The sequence below is a fragment of the Rattus norvegicus genome, chromosome 14, assembly GCF_021556685.1.
Source record: "Rattus norvegicus strain SHRSP/BbbUtx chromosome 14, alternate assembly SHRSP_T2T, whole genome shotgun sequence".
Taxonomy (NCBI): Eukaryota; Metazoa; Chordata; class Mammalia; order Rodentia; family Muridae; genus Rattus; species Rattus norvegicus.
The window spans coordinates 62243946-62264642 of record NC_141547.1 but is presented as its reverse complement, the minus strand read 5'-3'; the positions used below and the strand labels follow the sequence as shown (position 1 = coordinate 62264642).

At 48.0% G+C, this 20697-nt stretch overlaps 1 protein-coding gene and 1 long non-coding RNA gene across 7 annotated transcripts in view; one reads left to right on the top strand and one right to left on the bottom strand.

The window, feature by feature from the left end:
• Sel1l3 (SEL1L family member 3) overlaps nt 1-4328 on the bottom strand; it is a 107167-nt gene extending 102839 nt beyond the window's left edge. For 4 of the 5 annotated variants that reach the window (XR_015636708.1, XR_015636709.1, XR_015636710.1 and 1 more), the window contains exon 1: nt 4001-4203. Coding sequence is in view for 2 of the 5 variants with exons in the window: in XM_087583802.1 (XP_087439928.1) it covers nt 4001-4174 (174 nt within the window). In the remaining 3 variants the exon portion in view is untranslated. 5 annotated transcript variants of the gene reach the window in all.
• Nucleotides 3114-20697, top strand: part of LOC148001364 (uncharacterized) — a 39692-nt gene continuing 22108 nt past the window's right edge. The window contains exons 1-2 of one of the 2 annotated variants that reach the window (XR_015637044.1): nt 3114-3148; nt 3299-3427. This is a non-coding gene — a long non-coding RNA (uncharacterized LOC148001364). Of the gene's footprint in view, nt 3149-3195; nt 3428-20697 lie in introns of those variants that run through there. The other variant, XR_015637043.1, reaches the window with a different exon arrangement.

Below are 20697 nucleotides of genomic sequence, written 5' to 3'. Positions count from 1 at the left end.
GCTGCCAAGGCACAACCCTGTCAGCAATTCCTCAACCTCTTCCCTCAGATCCTCCCTCTGAGGGACAGGACAAGCCAATAGAAAGAGTAACTAAATTCACTTTGGACTATTTATGGTTTGCTCCAGCCTATCCATCATCTGGGAGAATTGCTTGGGTCCTTTATTTCTTCTCTACCACAGTTCCTATTGCTCCTGCACTCTTGGCAGGCAGTGAAAGCTGGAGACAAAAGGTGGGGACCACAGCGTGGGGGAGTCCAGAGCAACGGTCAGGACGAACAGGGATGTCAGTGACAAACAGGACATTTGGAGATCACCTCTGAATTCCAAATATCCACAATCACAGCTCCACAAGCTGAGTAACTGAGGGTCTTTAACATTTTTTTAAGAACTTTTTACATCCTGTGCTGATATTGTGAAAGGATAATGAATAATCCTGGATGATAATGGATGGGATGTGCACACTTAACAGGGCTTCCGGTACAAGAACTCTATCACAGTCGCTGTCGGCTAACGATCTCTCTATATATCTAAGTTGCTAATGTCCTCTTATTTCTTTGTCCCTAGTTGTCTAACAAGCTCAAATGTCCGCTCTGAATACTTCAGCTATCCAGCTGACATCCATATTGCCTACGGTGAGATTTATTTTCTCACTTAAGGAAAAAAAATTACTCATTGGAGACAAGAGTTCAGTTGGCAGAATTGCCTTCCAGAAGCTCCAATGTCAAGGGCAGGACTAGGGGCAGTTCTAGCCAGGCAAGGAGAGGAAGGGAAGCCCAATGGTGTCAGAACACAGCAGGAGGCTCTGTGGTGCAGGGTGAGTCCTGTGTGAGGAGCTTTCTCAGCAGCAGCGACTTCAGCAGAAGCAGTCCAACCGTTTGCTTCAGAGGCCCTTACTCTCTCTGGAGGCTCTCTTCATCTTGACCTTTGGTGACCTCAGGATTTTGTGGCAGTCACTGGGACCAGGAATCATCTTTCAGCAATCTGCCTGGCATGGCTTCTCAGCCTATCTTTCAGGCCTCGTCACAATTATTCATGCTCTAGCAATATCCTAGCTACAGGGACAGAACTCCTGTGGGCTGACACTGAAGGTTACTTTGTCCCAGCCAATGAAGAAGGGAGGTGCCCTTCCTCAGAACCCTGACTCCAGGGGACAGACTCCTCCAGAAGGGCATGCACAGAAAGCTACCTGCATCCCAGTCTTTGTGAGCAGGCTGACAGAAAATGGGAATGAACCACCAAGTCGTGAGCAAGTTGGCATTGTAGCACCCATTGTCCGGTCACCATCTACTTGGGACACAAGGCAGCTCAAAGGCTGCACCTGAGTTTTTACCTCACCCTTACCAATGGTAAACAGTTTCTGGATTTACTTTTCTTTCTGTTTGCCTTCCTCTTTAACATCCTGCTTCTATTCCGTGGCCCGTCCATCTTAGGTTACTGTAGACATGACCTCACATCCTGGACAGTTGCATGGCAGCTGGCAATTGCTGGAGCTCGGCTAATGCACAGGACGTTTGTGTAAGGGGGGATGGTCTACCAGAAGCAAACTCCAGAAGACAATTGAGCTAGCATGGGTCTCGGGAAGGAGGTTGATGTGGGCTTCACCTCAGCCTGTCTGTGTGGCCTGCAACAGCTTGCTTAACCTCTGTGAGACTCCTCTCTCATCTGAGTGGAGACCACAAGAGCCACTCTCTCACATACTAAGATTAATTCATACTGGACAGTGGCCACACGTGACTTAGCACAGTGGAAGCCGCCATTATGGCTTTCAAGGTCTGAAGTGGCTTTCACCACCAGCTCCTGTCTAGACACTCTGCTCCACCTGCCTGCCTCTACCTCCCTCCCAACCAGTCAGATTCTCCAGGAAGCACCCCTTCATCAAGGAGAACCCATACATAGCACACCACATCTTCATTGTCCCCGCCCCATGACAGATTTATACATTTCCCCCAGTTCACGCCCCAGGCGTCTCCAAGATGTAGAAGCCCCACCTTCCACAAGTGTCTCAGGTAAAGCATACCAGAGCAGCACAGTCACCAACACATGGCTGGCCACTCAGAACAGAATATGGAGGCTGCCTCTGGAAACCAGCTTTAGCTTAGGTGGGCAAACCCCTCTAGGTCAGCAATGTGTGGCTCTCTTGCTCATTCAAGTGTCTGATATCCTGCTATCAGACGCTGCCCCCCTCCACCCCTGCACACCCTCCAGAAGGAGGCACTCAAGCATGGACCCTGACAGGTGCCTCCCTCATCTTCTCATATCCACTCCTCACCGCTCACCTCCCTTGGTCCCTCCTGTTGACTCTTGGATCATTTCCCCTCTTGGATCTATCCTTGCAAACCCCCAGTCCCCCTTGGTGAGCATGGAGCTTCCTTCTCTGCCACGTTAGCCTTTAGGTTTTTACACTTGTTACTCTGATTTTGTCAGCTGTCAAGAAATGCCCCTCCCCCAGCCAGGCCTTGAGAGTCTCGCATGGAACTTTCCAGATCATCTGAATGGAACTATTTCATGGACTGCTCAACTACATAAATCCTGGCGCTGCACTAACCAGCAGTGCCCTGTATACAGGATCATCTGTTTAAACAAAACCCCTGTCATCTGTCACGGCAGCCTTATTTATGAGTCTGTGTACTGTAACCCTGTGGCATAAATATTAAATAATAACATCCCTTGGGCCAAAAAAAAATCATTCCCATTACCTGCATCTTCTTATGAAAATATAAAGTAAACCCAACCACAAAAAAATGGTATTGTTAATTCTAAAATGCAAATATAAGCAGAGATTGTTCAACAGGTAGAGAGAGGGGCACAGTAAATATTTGCATTTTTACACTGTCTTGCTTCAAGGAATGAAAGCCAAGTAAAGAGTGTTGAAAACAACAGCAAGCTTGCATAGGCGACAAAATTCTTCAAACCTGAATTCCAAGTCCTGTCAGCATCCCCTCAGCAGATGAGCTTTGAAGAAGACTGGGATCCGAACACTGGCAGCGCCACATGAATGGGGTTCAGGACATTGACATTGCTTGTTTTTTTAGCATTCTGTGAATTTCCTATTACATCAGTTTCATGATTCAGCATTTTCCTTTTCATTTATTTACAGTAATATATAGCGAGATAACCTAAGCTCGATCGCAGGATCCTGGAACATAAGGTAGGCTGGGCAGCAAGGGTGTAGCCTTCTGTAAATTTACTATTTGCTTAGAACTCAGGGACAAATGGGAGAAAGCAAGTCATCCAAAGAACTGGGAAATATCTCCTCACCTTACTCTGAGGGTCTTCATTTCTGTGGTATTTAAAATAGGTTACTGCCATCTAGTTTGTAAGTCTAACAGAAGGCAAGAAGTGTGTAAACTGCGAACTGATGTGCATAAGCCAAACGCAGCTCTGAAATGACAACGTTCAAGACGCAACTAAAGTCACCACTCTGGCGGTAAGCGTGGTACAAAGTAGATTTCTTTCTGGCACCCGCAACTTGGCTGGAGTGACCAAGGAGTTGAAGAGCCTCTGGAAACGCGAGGTGCGGTGGCACAGAACCGTCTGGGCCGGAAGGACCCGATGCAAACTCAAAGGAGGGTCGGGGTTGGGGGGCAGGAAAAGGAGAAGTTGGGCACAAGAAGGAAAGGAGCTTCAAGAAGGTGAAAGAAAAGCCCAGGACAGGTGGGGATAGGGCCGGACAGCCACACTCCAAGGGGCGGGAAAAGAATGCAGGGTAGGGAGGGTCCAGCGTTGCTGGGGACAAGAAGGGTACTCTAGGGGAACCTAGCCCTGGTCTCCAGCGAGGCAGCGAGGAAGCGGAATGGACTCTATCGAGAGTAGCCGGCAAGTCCGGTCCACGCACCGGGTACTCATCCCAAGGGCTGGGAGCGCCCGGGGCGCAGTGACAAGGAAAAGAGACAAAGTCGCGGCGAGGTCCCTACCTCCTGCGGTTGGGGTCCCAGACCACCCCCACCCTGTCCCCAGGGCCCGCGCAGAAGGAAGGACCCTAATAAGGTCCGGCGCTCACCAGGTAGCAGAGAAAGAGCAGCGCGCTGGCAGGGCGGCCGCCGAGGCTCGGGGGGACACCGCCGCTCGGGGGGACCATGGCTGCGGCCCGGGGACCGAAAGCCGGCGGCGGCGGCTGCTGCTGCTGCTGCTGTCGCCGCCGTGGCCACCAAAGCCCCGCGCCGCGCCACTGCATGGCGAGGCCGCCCGGATCCCGGCCGGAACAGGTCACCTGGTGCAGGGACCGGCCCCCGCCCGAGGCGCCACCTTCCTTCCCGCCCCCGGCCGGCGGCCCGCCGCGCGCCCGGCCACCTGCCGCTGCCACCGGACCCGCCGCCGCCGCCGCCACCGCCGCTCCCGCCGCCGCCCCCGCAGCCCCAACCGAGCGCCGGCTCCTCCCCGCTCGCAGTCCCGTCCCCTCCCTCCCTCGGCCTCCCTGCCCAGCCCGCCTCCCTGGTCGCTCCCTCCGAACCCACGGCGTCCACCCCTCCGGGCTGTGGGCGCCCACACAGGTGGGGACCGCGTGGTCCCGCCCCTCGGCCGCTGTTCGCCCCCGGGTCCGTGGGGCTCTCGGCCGCCCCCATCTCTTTCTCCTGCTCCCTCCTCCGCCCCTTCCGCGCCCTTGCAGTCCGCGATCCCACCCCCACCCCCCAACCCCTTCTACTCCCCACTTTCTCCGTTTCCTCCACGTCCTTTCTCCCTAACTCCCTCCCTTCTCCATCTCTCCCTCTCGTATCTCTAGCCGGTGCCCACCCTGCTGCTTGCCGCTCATTCCCACTTCGCGTCCCGGCACTAGGCAGCGGGGTTTGTTTAGTGGCTTGGGGGCGGAGGGGTAGTGGTGGCCCGGGCGCCATTCCGGCAGGGCGGGGGCCGAGGGTGCTTTCTTGGAGTTGAGCCTTGCAGCAGCTTGGTTTCTAATCCTTAGGGATGGATTTTGACCCCTGCCAACCTCCACCTGTCCACCTGCAGGGCTTGGGGCCGCTTTCCTGCTTGCACGTTTAGAGCCCAGGCTGTGCCCCACCCTGCCGCCTGATTGGCGACGCGTTCTGGATGTTTCCCCAGGGTTTTGTGTGGTGTAGCCACTGCTGCCTCTGCGCTCTTTGTTTTAATTGTCCGGAGTATTGGCGCCCAGAGCGGGTTTGTATTTGATTTGCATCCCTGAGCTGTGGCTTCCACTTGGACATGAAGAAAACGAATTAATTAGGCCAGTACAATCGTACCCAAGCCCCAAATGAAAGGAGGTGAGGCCCTTGAAGTGCGCAAACAGCCCTTTTGAAAATCAGGACACATCCTAGGCTTTGGGGAGGCAGGGTGGGACCGATGCTAGTAGACCTGGTTCTGTAGCCAGTCGCAGCTGAGGTGGGCCTCGTGCACAGGGCAAGAAATTCAGGGTTTTTGCCCTGTAGTTCCGAGAAGTCCTTGGCTGTCTTGCTGCTGAGAAAACTGCTGTGAGGATAGTTAACCCATCTTGAAAAGTTTGTCCCTTTGGCACTGGTGTGGATTTGTGTGGTTGGGAACTATTAATAGATTGGAAGTCACGGAGCACAATCCTTTCCCTGAGGAGTTGTCACTTCTGTGGTCCAAGTCATGCCAGTGGGGGTTCACGGACCTGGCTACAGTGAGGACATCAGCAGAGAGCTGGGACTCCCTGCTCATTTTTAGTTTCTTAGGTTGCCTATGAGTTGTAGGCCAATCACAGCTAGAAGGCTCTCAGACCTTAGTTTGGTTAAAGGCACCTGGAGAGCAAACCAAACAGATGGCTGGGTGCCCCTGAGTTCTGCCTCAGTCAGCCCTGGATAGTGTTGAGAAGCCTCCTGGGGAGTGAGTTTCAGGGTGACAGTACAAAATCAGGGAGGTCTCACTTTCGGAACCATTGGCTTACAGGAAGGATGCTTGACTGCCTAGCCAGCTGCAGGCACAATAAAGCACTTGGGAAGTTTGACAGATGTTGCCAGGATGCCTGTCCCACTTCCACAGAGACAAAGCACTTAAAATTCTCCTCTGTGATGCAGGGAACTATTTATTCCATTTAGTGTCCAAGGGAACAAAAGATGGGGTGGCTTTGTCCCAGATCCCATCTGTATTTTTTCCATCAAAAGAAAAAAAAAATACTCCACAGATTTTTCCCCCTGATTTTCTCCTTTTTTTCCCTCTTTCTTTTTTCCCTCTTTTGAGACAGGCCATGAATCTATGTGCCCAAATTGGCCTGAAGCCTGAGATCTTCCAGCATCAGCCTCCTGAATGCTGGGACTGCAGGCAAGGACCACCACATTAGGTTGTTAATATATGTGTATGAGGAATTGTTGGCTTGTTTAAGAAAAGAGGGTGTCAGAGGCAAGACAGAATTTGTAGGTGTCCACCTGCCTTCTGGGCTTTTTTGGAGTTTCTGTCCTATTTTGGGGAGCCCAGATTACTTCTATCCCCAGGGAGACCAAATGGTCAGTGTTGTCAGCTTCAGGCAGTTGCATTTTCCCAAGTGTAGTCCATGCAGAGGTGTCCCACTGGAGCTGGGCCATACTTCACGTAGTGTTCTGTATCCAGACATGTATTCGTTTGTCTTCTGCGACTCTGGGTACTGTCCCACTCTTGAGGTATTCAGAAGTGGGCAGGAACATCTATCTGGAGCAATGGGCACAGAAAACTGACCTAAATACAGTTTGCTCCTCTAAAATGACCTGTGAATACTTTTGCTGCCCAGGGAGTGAGAATGGACTTGCCTGATGACCCCTATATTGGAAAGGGGCAGAGAAAAGTCAGGAATTCTTCACACAGCGATCTTTGGGTCTAGAAGACACAATCACTTATTACTCAAGGCTCTGCTCTACTAGATTGCCTGAAGGGTGTGGCTTTATTTCAGAAGAAAGCTCCTTGTTTGGAAACAGATCTGTTTCCCCCACTGCCTTGTGGAAGGACTTGAAACTCCATCATCACAATTCATCGGTTTGAATTAAGTTTTTATACTCCACTAAAATACAAAGGCCCCCAGGAGGAGGCTGTTTGAATCTGGCCTCCCTTGTGCCTACCTTAAAGTAAGATAGTTTATCATCTCCCCATTAAGGAGACAGGGAGAGAGGAGCAAACCCCTATCGAACCCTGACCAAAACCAAGGCAATCAAGGGAGTTCAGGTGACCCAGTGGGAGAAGAAGCCAAGGATCTAGAACCATGGGGAATGAATAGCCCTGCTCATCTCTGCAAGAACCGTCTCTCAACCAGTTATTCTCAAGCCCTGAGGTGGTTTAACATCAGCAAGCCTGATGAGCAAAAAACACTTAGAGAAGGAAAGTCTAAAAGTGTTCTGTCAACGTCATTTAATCCAAAGGACAAGGCTTTTTTTTTTTTAATTAGAGAATGGGGGAGGTAGAGAGGAGAGGCAGTTCATGCCTGTCTCACCGGCACTTGTGAAACTGAGGCAAGAGGAGCAAGAACACAAGGCCAGTCTAGAACACAGACAGGATACCGACTCCGCAGCTCGGCCGATGGTCTGGGTACGATTCACAGCACCTACGCTGTGACAGAAGAGGAGAACTAACTCCCAGGGTGGGGAGCTGGCTCGGGGGTGAACACTTGCTGTACAAGTCTGGAACTACAGCAGTCGTGGGAAAGCCAGACATGCTGAGACCTCACCATTGGGGAACAGAGACAGGGGGTGCCTTGGACTTTGCTGGCCATCCAGTCTACTCGAAGCAGGGAGCTCCAGGTTCACTGATGCACTGACCATGTCTCAAAAGATGGAGGAGTGACAAAAGATGCCCTGTGTTGACCTCTGCCCTCCACATCTGCACACACACACATACACACCAGAAATAGATGATGATGATAGATAGATAATCATTTAGCTATAATGTAATTTGCTTGTGAAGAATTCACAACTTTTCTTTGTCTTCTCCTGCTAAGGGTCAGTAGGAACTCACCTCTGACCTAGTATGGTCCATGAGGACACTTGGAAACTATGCCCCAGGCAAAGAGCGTACCCAGCAAAAAGAGATCTAGTCCCACAGAGGCACATAACCCCTGGGCATTAAGAGGTGGAAAGGCACTCTGAACTGTGGCATGTCTCTTCTCTGACTCCCTCCTATATAAATCTCCAGGGTCCAGGGAGTCGGTGGCTCTAGGAAGCCTTCTTTTCCGATAGGGTTAATGTTGTGAAACACCGTGACTAAAGTGACTTGGGGAGGAAAGGGTTTGTTTGGCTCACGCTTCCACAGCACTGTTCACGACAGGAAGTCAGGACAGGAACTCAAATTGGCAGGAACCTGGAGTCAGGAGCTGATGCAGAGGCCATGGAGGAGTACTGCCTACTGGCTTTCTCCCCATTGCTGGCTCAGTCTGCTTTCTCATAGACCCCAGGACCAATAGTCCAGGGGTAGCCCCACCCCAGATGAGCTGTGTCCTCCCCACGTCAATTCCTAAGAAAATGCCCTATAGGCCTCTTATGGAGGCATTTTTCTCAGTTGAGGCTGCCACCTCTCCAATGACTCTAGTTAACGTGAAGTTGACACCCAACTAAGCCAACACACCTTCTCTCTCCCTCTCCAAAGCAGGCAGTCAGTCAGTTGTGTAGTAGCCACTGGTCACTTCTGCCTCAGATCCTGCTTGGGTGGCAGCTTATTCCCCTCAAATAAAACGGTGTCTTGGAAAGCAGTGCATGTTTCCTGAGTGCTGCTGTATATATGCCTGCCACACGCCTCATGTGCAGCCCACCCACCGAATCCTCTCATGTCTGCTTGCTTTTCTGTCCTTCTCCTTCCCTCCCTGCCTCTTTTCCTCTCCCACCCATGTTATCTCCCGATCCGTTTCCACACTTGGGTTCCCTTCTCTTTTCTGCGATTTCAGTTATTCAAAGGGTCGATGATGAACATTTGCCTTTCCGACCAAAACAGAAGGGAAGGAGGCAAAAACAGAAAGGAGTTTGCTGTGAGTCAGGCCGCCCTCCCAGGAAGGGAAATCATGGCCTTTCCTCTCTGCCTTAGATGGATGACCTCGGGGCGGCTGTATCCGAAGTCAGGTGGCTTTTCACGTTTGGTATTTCCACCTCTGGTGATCCCTGGAGTCTCTCACCCGGGCCTTCTTTGTTTCCGACCCTCCCACTTCTTGCCACTCCCCCTTGCTCCTTCCTTAGACCACCCTACCAGATTCCATCCTCAACTCCTCGTGAACCTTGTACCATGACCAGTCAGTATTTCCTGAGACGACAGAGCCTGGCTCTGAGAAGCACAAAGGCAGGGCTGGAGTGCTGGAATCCTGGTGGTTTTTTTGGAGGGAGGGGGATATTGAAGGTCTCGGAATCTCTCTGGCTGGAGCCCTGGTATGCTCCGGAATGAGCTCTATTTCTGGGCCTGTCAAATGAAATGTCGTTGCTCCTAGTTATTTTTGGCTCTTTGCCCTTCTGCATAGGTGCGTGTTCAGCTCAATTCTTCCCTCACCCTGAGCTGGAGAAACAGGCAAGTTCCCTTTGCCAAGCCTTTCCTGGGTCAGGAGCACCTGCGCCACCAAGAGCAGCTCACAACGGCAGTTTTTGCCCTGCACATGGGTTGTTCGGGCAGAGTACTGGTTGGCTAAAGGGAGAAATTTTCTCTGGTCTTCTTGGACCACTGAAGAGTTTTGAGGGCTGAACATCCCGGGTCAGGTAGATGCAGGTGTCCAGAGCCCTATCTTGCTTCCTTCCTGTCCGATTCTTTGGCCATCCTCATGGGGACTTAGGATAGGATAGAGGAACATTGCAGGCTTAGAGGGCGCAGAAACTACCAGAGCATCCAGGCAAGGTACCCAGGATGCAGAAAGCCAAGGACCTGGATCTGTAAGGGTAAGGGTATCTTAGAGTGCGTGAGTTGAGAGCATGTGTGTGGAAAAAGAGTGCAGTGGAGAGAACTTGAGGCTGAGCATAGATGTTCTGGGGAATGAAAGGGGAAACTGATCTGTAGCCAGAGAAAGTGCCAGACAAATCAGCAAAAAGAGATATACAGGAACGCTCCCGAGAAAGCCTGGAAAAGGATGTGCCTACACGTCACGGCTCTGTTTCGTAACTGACCCTGCAGTCCTCCAGCAGCCATTAGCATGGATTTGGGGCTCCTGGTTTATTGGGAATGTACTCTATCAAGCCAAAGAAAACAGCAGTAGCAAGGCAGATACTGGTTAACAAGCTCCACACCAAACCCGGGAAAGCAGAGAAGGCTCAACAAGACCTGGGTCCTCTCGGCAGCAGCTCTCCCTACTTCTTCCCACGGAGGCAAGTCTTCCTCATTCTTATCAAACATCCCTTTGATATACCTATTCAGTGAGCCCATATGACAAGCCTCTGAGGCAGGCGCCGCCACGGTTATCAATCTTATTTCACAGATGAAGAAATTAGGGTACTTGAAAGTCCCAGGCCCACGGCTGGAAGGTGGCATAGCCAGTTTGAGTCCGGGCCCTTATTTATTTATTAGTTATTAGTATCATCGTGGGCCTGGGGGTTGAGCAAAGGGTGCTGTGTGTGCTCAGCAAGCATACTGCCACTGTTTCACTCAGGGCAGTTTTACACAAGGCCTGGTGCTCCCCCACCAGTATATCAGACTCGTGCTGTGAGGGACTAACGAGGTAGCCAGGCTCTGCCCAGAATGTGAGGTCCCACGTGGATTTCAGACTTGGATCTCTGCCACTTCTTCACTAGTTGTAGGGGAACATGGGATGCCACGGCAGACACCTTCCCGAGGCCCAGCTGACCACTGCCTCTAATAATTATTGAACCTCAGTCCTCACGTCTGTAAGACTTGGAACACAGCGGCTGCTCTGGCCTCTTATGCCCACATGGTGGAGGGCACATTGGCAGGCCCTGGATAAGAGAAACACATTGCCTGCATTTGTGTGTGTTCACCAACTTCACTTTAAAGCTCACAGAGAAAGATGCATGATTTGCAAGATCCTGGAAAACAGAAAAAGGTGCACATGTAACGCCCGCCACTGGTCTCCAAGGATGGCTCCGCCCATGAGCCACAGCCCCATTAGAGTGCTGTGGGAAGTCTGTCCTCTTGGAGGTGCCAGGTACGGTGTGAGGGATGCCGTGATCACCTCACTCGGTGAGAAAGCCCACGATAGTCACGTAGAGGGCGAGAGTGATGCGTGGCTGGTCTCTCCTCAGCCTAGCTGTGCCAGCCCAGGTGCTGATAGATGAACGAGCACACCACCTCCAATACCCAGAAGTCCCTAGGCAAACGACTGAATAAAGTCTTGTCCATCTGCTGACCCATGAAAGATAAAAATAAATAGTCATGTGAGCCACTCATCTTGTAGGCAGCTTGTCCATAGCAGTGGGTAAACAAAACAGAACCCTGGGCAACTTGGTAATTTTTTTAATAATCTATTTTTATTTTATATGCATTGGTGTTTTGCCTGCACGTATGTCTGTGTGAGGGTGTCACAGACAGTTACGAGCTGCCATGTGGGTGCTGGGAATGGAACCCAGGTCTCTGTCAGAGCAGTCAGTGCTCAGTCGCTGAGCCATTATCTCCAGCCCCTAACAACTTGATATTTTTAACTCAAATATGTTGTTAGCCCAGAGCTTCCTAGCATACAAAGCAAAGACGGGAGCAGGATGAATTAGCTGCATCCATTGTCTTCTAGTACAAGGCCCTACACGAATACAGAGTCAACCTACTTTAATGTTGACAAATCAGGATGAAAATTGAAACCACTCAGGAGTCTCTGCTATGTTTACCAGAACATAGACAGCCCAGCCCTTCAGACTCTGTACCCTGCCTGACTAGGGGAACCAAAAGAATCATGGTTATCACAAAGAAGGAAGTCCCCTGTGGGTGACTCTGTCAGATCAGCTCAAGCCCCCCCCCTCGTTTGTTTTTCACCATTTCTTGTGCCTACTGCTTCAGACTCATCCCAAATTAAGTCACAAACAGGCTCAGTGACTTCAGGGTCCTAAGCAGGCAGAATTAATGACGAAAATAGAAATGCTGAAAATAGTGGAGACCAAAGCAGATTGGATGATTTATTCAAACCTTGAGGAGAAATGACTTTTCAGCCCAGAATTGAAATTTAGACCTGAGCTTTGTAATCAACCAGGACGCACCTCTTTCTGGAATTAATCCTAAAAAGCAGAAGGGAGAAAAACAGAAAACCTGTGCGGTGTCCTTGGGTCTGTACGTCGATCCTTTGAGAAGTTCCTGGCACTTCTGAAAGCTGTTCTTCATGAAGTGACCTCTGAGGTCAGAGAGGTGAGCGGCATGGAGTTTTAAGAGATTAGAGAATGTGTGGTTTGGGTTCTCTCACGGTGGCTCTGGGGATGAGCATGCCTTGCCCGCTGGTCTCAACTCTTAGATGCCCAGATGGCCACTCCTTTCCTTAGGCACCCTAACTGGACCCAGGTGACTCCTGAAGGTAACAGGGTTGTCTTTTGTGCCTCAACCTCGATTTCTTGACCGTTCATCTCATCCATTTTCTCTCCCCGAAAGTGGGCTTCTGTCTGCGGACACTTTCCTGGAGAAAGCACCAGGCTCAAGCCCCAGCCAAGTTCCCAGCCCTGAATTTGTGTCAACACTTTCTCTTCTCAAGACAGTTGTATCTGTGTCTTATTTCATTCCGCATGTCACAAGTCTGTGACACAGGTTGCTGTGGTTGAATCGTGGTGCTTAAAAAGATACACAGGAGTCCAGCTCCCCACCACACCTATGGGTATGGCTGGGTTTTGAAATAGGAGCTATCTGGCTGGAGACATGGTAAAATGACGTCACAGGATGGACTCCAGTTCAGTGACTGGTGGCCTGGTAAGAGTAGATATGCACAGGGGAGTGACAGTACAACATGAAGAGGATGGCCATGGAAGGCTGGATATGACGTCAGAGCTATAAGGCCATAAGACAAAGAGTGCCTGGGCCCAGATCCCGCAGAGGTAAGGAAGGGTCCCCTCTGGAGACCTGGGAGGGAGTAGAGCTCTACAAAGCTTTACTAGGGCCTTGGGTTTGGATTTCCATTCTTCCTGAACTGCAAGGTTACACTTTTCTGTGGTTTTATTTTGAGGCTGGGCCCCCTGTCTCCCAGGTTTGCCTCCAACTTTATATGTATCTGAGGATGACCTTGAACTCTTGACCTTTCTGCTTTCAACTCTCAAGTGGTGAGAAGACGTGCATAATCCACCATACCTAGTTTATGCCATGCTGGAAACTGAACCCCAAACTCAAGATACTAAACAAGTGAGCCACATCCCAGTCCCAAAATGTATTGTTCCAGCATATGGTATTTTACTTCAGAGAGTCTAGAAAAAAATAGCTAAGTTAGAAGTTAATTTCTCAGTGTTAAGTCCAGTGTTTTGGGTACTTACTATGCTCCAGGCTCAGTGCTAAACTCTGGAACCCAAACCCAAGGCTAGAAAGTAATACATAGAGTAGCAAAATTTCCTGAGCAGGCTTGTGACTTTCTAAACTTATTCCGTCATTGCCTTGAGCACAGTGTCCAGAGTCCCCAGCCCCTGCACCCTGCCCATCATCACCAGTGTCTGATTTAAAGCGACCCTGGAGGGCTAAGCTAGCTCCTGGCTTTGCAGGCCTGTAAACTGAGGTTGAAGAAAGGTGGCAGTGGGCTTGAACTTCTCTCCCCGCTTATTCCTGCTATAAGTAAATTGAGCACAAATAGGTACTAAGTTATACATAATGGGTAAAAGCAGTGTAGTCCCCAGCCTGTGGTCTTAGAATGGAGAGCAAAGCCTTGACTGAGAGACATGGCTTCCTGAGGACAGAACTGGAAGAGGCATGCAGGGTTGGGGCTTTCACTCATCCTTTATCTCAGAGCCCGTAAGAAGTTTCCATGTTGGTTCAATATGGGACTGGCTCCTTAGAGATTTCTGGAAGCGGGCCAAGGAAGATCTCGCTCTCCCGTGTGCTTTGAGAGGCCACAAAAGCTGTGACCGATGCCCTCCTGGATGCAGAAGGAGTCGCTGGCCTCATTGTATGCATGTACCACTACTGCTGTTTGAAACTCCAATACTGCTGAACAATTCAGAAATAGATCCATTATGGGTCTGCTTTCGCCCCAGGGCTTTAACATAGGTCACCAGAAAATCCAGGATTTCACACTCAGTCCAACTCTTTTTTTTTTTTTTAATTTAATTTTTTTTTTTATTATCTTGAGTATTTCTTATATACATTTCAAGTGTTATTCCCTTTCCCGGTTTCCGGACAGACATCACCCTCCCCCCTCCCCTTCCTTGTGGGTGTTCCCCTCCCAAACCTCCCCCCATTGCCACCCTCCCCGCATAGTCTAGTTCACTGGGGGTTCAGTCTTAGCAGGACCCAGGGCTTCCCCTTCCACTGGTGCTCTTACTAGGATATTCATTGCTACCTATGGGGACAGAGTCCAGGGTCAGTCCATGTATAGTCTTTAGGTAGTGGCTTAGTCCCTGGAAGCTCTGGTTGCTTGACATTGTTGTACTTTTGGGGTCTCGAGCACCTTCAAGCTCTTCCAGTTCTTTCTCTGATTCCTTCAACGGGGGACCTATTCTCAGTTCAGTGGTTTGCTGCTGGCATTCGCCTCTGTATTTGCTGTATTCTGGCTGTGTCTCTCAGGAGCGATCTACATCCGGCTCCTGTCGGTCTGCACTTCTTTGCTTCATCCATCTTGTCTAATTGGGTGGCTGTATATGTATGGGCCACCTGTGGGGCAGGCTCTGAATGGGTGTTCCTTCAGTCTCTGTTTTAATCTTTGCCTCTCCCTTCCCTGCCAAGGGTATTCTTTTTCCTCATTTAAAGAAGGAGTGAAGCATTCACATTTTGATCATCCGTCTTGAGTTTCCTTTGTTCTAGGGATCTAGGGTAATTCAAGCATTTGGGCTAATAGCCACTTATCAATGAGTGCATACCATGTATGTCTTTCTGTGAGTGGGTTAGCTCACTCAGGATGATATTTTCCAGTTCCAACCATTTGCCTACGAATTTCATAAACTCGTTGTTTTTGATAGCTGAGTAATATTCCATTGTGTAGATGTACCACATTTTCTGTATCCATTCCTCTGTTGAAGGGCATCTGGGTTCTTTCCAGTTTCTGGCTATTATAAATAAGGCTGCGATGAACATAGTGGAGCACGTGTCTCTTTTATATGTTGAGGCATCTTTTGGGTATATGCCCAAGAGAGGTATGGCTGGATCCTCAGGCAGTTCAATGTCCAATTTTCTGAGGAACCTCCAGACTGATTTCCAGAATGGTTTTACCAGTCTGCAATCCCACCAACAATGGAGGAGTGTTCCTCTTTCTCCACATCCTCGCCAGCATCTGCTGTCACCTGAGTTTTTGATCTTAGCCATTCTCACTGGTGTGAGGTGAAATCTCAGGGTTGTTTTGATTTGCATTTCCCTTATGACTAAAGATGTTGAACATTTCTTTAGGTGTTTCTCAGCCATTCGGCATTCCTCAGCTGTGAATTCTTTGTTCAGCTCTGAACCCCATTTTTTAATAGGGTTATTTGTTTCCCTGCGGTCTAACTTCTTGAGTTCTTTGTATATTTTGGATATAAGGCCTCTATCTGTTATAGGATTGGTAAAGATCTTTTCCCAATCTGTTGGTTGTCGTTTTGTCCTAACCACAGTGTCCTTTGCCTTACAGAAGCTTTGCAGTTTTATGAGATCCCATTTGTCGATTCTTGATCTTAGAGCATAAGCCATTGGTGTTTTGTTCAGGAAATTTTTTCCAGTGCCCATGTGTTCCAGATGCTTCCCTAGTTTTTCTTCTATTAGTTTGAGTGTGTCTGGTTTGATGTGGAGGTCCTTGATCCACTTGGACTTAAGCTTTGTACAGGGTGATAAGCATGGATCGATCTGCATTCTTCTACATGTTGCCCTCCAGTTGAACCAGCACCATTTGCTGAAAATGCTATCTTTTTTCCATTTGATGGTTTTGGCTCCTTTGTCAAAAATCAAGTGACCATAGGTGTGTGCGTTCATTTCTGGGTCTTCAATTCTATTCCATTGGTCTATCTGTCTGTCTCTGTACCAATACCATGCAGTTTTTATCACTATTGCTCTGTAATACTGCTTGAGTTCAGGGATAGTGATTCCCCCTGAAGTCCTCTTATTGTTGAGGATAGCTTTAGCTATCCTGGGTTTTTTGTTATTCCAGATGAATTTGCAAATTGTTCTGTCTAACTCTTTGAAGAATTGGATTGGTATTTTGATGGGGATTGCATTGAATCTGTAGATTGCTTTTGGTAAAATGGCCATTTTTACTATATTAATCCTGCCAATCCATGAGCATGGGAGATCTTTCCATCTTCTGAGGTCTTCTTCAATTTCTTTCCTCAGTGTCTTGAAGTTCTTATTGTACAGATCTTTTACTTGCTTGGTTAAAGTCACACCGAGGTACTTTATATTATTTGGGTCTATTATGAAGGGTGTCGTTTCCCTAATTTCTTTCTCGGCTTGTTTCTCTTTTGTATAGAGGAAGGCAACTGATTTATTTGAGTTAATTTTATACCCAGCCACTTTGCTGAAGTTGTTTATCAGCTTTAGTAGTTCTCTGGTGGAACTTTTGGGATCACTTAAATATACTATCATGTCATCGGCAAATAGTGATATTTTGACCTCTTCTTTTCCGATCTGTATCCCTTTGATCTCCTTTTGTTGTCTGATTGCTCTGGCTAGAACTTCAAGAACTATATTGAATAAGTAGGGAGAGAGTGGGCAGCCTTGTCTAGTCCCTGATTTTAGTGGGATTGCTTCAAGTTTCTCTCCATTTAGTTTAATGTTAGCAACTGGTTTGCTGTATATGGCTTTTACTATGTTTAGGTATGGGCCTTGAATTCCTATTCTTTCCAGGACTTTTATCATGAAGAGGTGTTGAATTTTGTCAAATGCTTTCTCAGCATCTAATGAAATGATCATGTGGTTCTGTTCTTTCAGTTTGTTTATATGATGGATCACGTTGATGGTTTTCCTTATATTAAACCATCCCTGCATGCCTGGGATGAAGCCTACTTGATCATGGTGGATGATTGTTTTGATGTGCTCTTGAATTCGGTTTGCCAGAATTTTATTGAGTATTTTTGCGTCGATATTCATAAGGGAAATTGGTCTGAAGTTCTCTTTCTTTGTTGGGTCTTTGTGTGGTTTAGGTATAAGAGTAATTGTGGCTTCATAGAAGGAATTCGGTAGGGCTCCATCTGTTTCAATTTTGTGGAATAGTTTGGATAATATTGGTATAAGGTCTTCTATGAAGGTTTGATAGAATTCTGCACTAAACCCGTCTGGACCTGGGCTCTTTTTGGTTGGGAGACCTTTAATGACTGCTTCTATTTCCTTAGGAGTTATGGGGTTGTTTAACTGGTTTATCTGTTCCTGATTTAACTTCGATACCTGGTATCTGTCTAGGAAATTGTCCATTTCCTGAAGATTTTCAAGTTTTGTTGAATATAGGTTTTTATAGTAAGATCTGATGATTTTTTGAATTTCCTCTGAATCTGTAGTTATGTCTCCCTTTTCATTTCTGATTTTGTTAATTTGGACGCACTCTCTGTGTCCTCTCGTTAGTCTGGCTAAGGGTTTATCTATCTTGTTGATTTTCTCAAAGAACCAACTTTTGGTTCTGTTGATTCTTTCTATGGTCCTTTTTGTTTCTACTTGGTTGATTTCAGCTCTGAGTTTGATTATTTCCTGCCTTCTACTCCTCCTGGGTGTATTTGCTTCTTTTTGTTCTAGAGCTTTTAGGTGTGCTGTCAAGCTGCTGACATATGCTCTTTCCTGTTTCTTTCTGCAGGCACTCAGCGCTATGAGTTTTCCTCTTAGCACAGCTTTCATTGTGTCCCATAAGTTTGGGTATGTTGTACCTTCATTTTCATTAAATTCTAAAAAGTTTTTAATTTCTTTCTTTATTTCTTCCTTGACCAGGTTATCATTGAGTAGAGCATTGTTCAATTTCCACGTATATGTGGGCATTCTTCCCTTATTGTTATTGAAGACCAGTTTTAGGCCGTGGTGGTCTGATAGCACGCATGGGATTATTTCTATCTTTCTGTACCTGTTGAGGCCCGTTTTTTGACCAATTATATGGTCAATTTTGGAGAAAGTACCATGAGGAGCTGAGAAGAAGGTATATCCTTTTGCTTTAGGATAGAATGTTCTATAAATATCCGTTAAGTCCATTTGGCTCATGACTTCTCTTAGTCTGTCTACATCTCTATTTAATTTCTGTTTCCATGATCTGTCCATTGATGAGAGTGGGGTGTTGAAATCTCCCACTATTATTGTGTGAGGTGCAATGTGTGTTTTGAGCTTTAGTAAGGTTTCTTTTACATATGTAGGTGCCCTTGTATTTGGGGCATAGATATTTAGGATTGAGAGTTCATCTTGGTGGATTTTTCCTTTGATGAATATGAAGTGTCCTTCCTTATCTTTTTTGATGACTTTTAGTTGAAAATTGATTTTATTTGATATTAGAATGGCTACTCCAGCTTGCTTCTTCTGACCATTTGCTTGGAAAATTGTTTTCCAGCCTTTCACTCTGAGGTAATGTCTGTCTTTGTCTCTGAGGTGTGTTTCCTGTAGGCAGCAGAATGCAGGGTCCTCGTTGCGTATCCAGTTTGTTAATCTATGTCTTTTTATTGGGGAGTTGAGGCCATTGATATTGAGAGATATTAAGGAATAGTGATTATTGCTTCCCGTTATATTCATATTTGGAAGTGAGGTTATGTTTGTGTGCTTTCATTCTCTCTGTTTTGTTGCCAAGATGATTAGTTTCTTGCTTCTAGGGTATAGCTTGCCTCCTTATGTTGGGCTTTACCCTTTATTATCCTTTGTAGTGCTGGACTTGTAGAAAGATATTGTGTAAATTTGGTTTTGTCATGGAATATCTTGGTTTCTCCATCTATGTTAATTGAGAGTTTTGCAGGATACAGTAACCTGGGCTGGCATTTGTGTTCTCTTAGGGTCTGTATGACATCTGTCCAGGATCTTCTGGCCTTCATAGTTTCTGGCGAAAAGTCTGGTGTGATTCTGATAGGTCTGCCTTTATATGTTACTTGACCTTTTTCCCTTACTGCTTTTAATATTCTTTCTTTATTTTGTGCGTTTGGTGTTTTGACAATTATGTGACGGGAGGTGTTTCTTTTCTGGTCCAATCTATTTGGAGTTCTGTAGGCTTCTTGTATGCCTATGGGTATCTCTTTTTTTAGGTTAGGGAAGTTTTCTTCTATGATTTTGTTGAAGATATTTACTGGTCCTTTGAGCTGGGAGTCTTCACTCTCTTCTATACCTATTATCCTTAGGTTTGATCTTCTCATTGAGTCCTGGATTTCCTGTATGTTTTGGACCAGTAGCTTTTTCCGCTTTACATTATCTTTGACAGTTGAGTCAATGATTTCTATGGAATCTTCTGCTCCCGAGATTCTCTCTTCCATCTCTTGAATTCTGTTGGTGAAGCTTGTATCTACAGCTCCTTGTCTTTTCTTTTGATTTTCTATGTCCAGGGTTGTTTCCATGTGTTCTTTCTTGATTGCTTCTATTTCCATTTTTAATTCCTTCAACTGTTTGATTGTGTTTTCCTGGAATTCTTTCAGGGATTTTTGCGATTCCTCTCTGTAGGCTTCTACTTGTTCTCTAAGGGAGTTCTTTATGTCTTTCTTGAAGTCCTCCAGCATCATGATCAAATATGATTTTGAAACTAGGTCTTGCTTTTCTGGTGTGTTTGGATATTCCGTGTTTGCTTTGGTGGGAGAATTGGGCTCCGATGATGCCATGTAGTCTTGGTTTCTGTTGCTTGGGTTCCTGCGCTTGCCTCTCGCCATCAGATTATCTCTAGTGTTACTTTGTTCTGCTATTTCTGACAGTGGCTAGACTGTCCTATAACCTGTGTGTCAGGAGTGCTGTAGACCTGTTTTCCTGTTTTCTTTCAGCCAGTTATGGGGACAGAGTGTTCTGCTTTCGGGCGTGTAGTTTTTCCTCTCTACAGGTCTTCAGCTGTTCCTGTGGGCCTGTGTCTTGAGTTCACCAGGCAGGTTTCTTGCAGGGGAAAAGTTGGTCCTACCTGTGGTTCCAAGGCTCAAGTTTGCTCGTGGGGTACTGCCTAAGTCCTCTCCGCTGTGGCAGCAACCGGGAAAATCTGTGCCGCTCCTTCCGGGAGCCTCCGTGCACCAGGGTTTCAGATGACGTTTGGTGTTTTCCTCTGGCGCCTGGATGTGCACAGAGTGCAGTCTCTTCTGGTTTCCCAGGCGTGTCCGCCTGTCTGAAGGTTCAGCTCTCCCTCCCACGGGATTTGGGTGCAGAGAACTGTTTACCCGGTCTGTTTCCTTCAGGTTCCGGCAGTGTCTCAGGCGCAGGGGTCCTGCCGCTCCCGGGCCCTCCCCTATGGGAACCCAGAGGCCTTATACAGTTGCCTCTTGGGCCAGGGATGTGGGCAGGGGTGGGCAGTGTTGGTGGTCTCCTCCGCTCTGCAGCCTCAGGAGTGCCCACCTGATCAGGCGGTGAGGTCTCTCTCCCACGGGGTTTGGGAGCAGGGAGCTGCTGCGGTCCGGGATCCGCCGGTGTGGGACTTCCGGTAAACACAGGAAGTGCCCGGCCTTAGAGGAATTTTGCCTCTGTGTGTCCTGAGTTCACCAGGCAGGTTTCTTGCAGGGGAAAAGTTGGTCCTACCTGCAGTTCCAAGGCTCAAGTTGGCTCGTGGGGTACTGCCTAAGTCCTCTCTGCTGTGGCAGCAACCGGGAAGATCTGCGCCGCTCTTTCCAGGAGCCTCCGTGCACCAGGGTTCCAGATGGC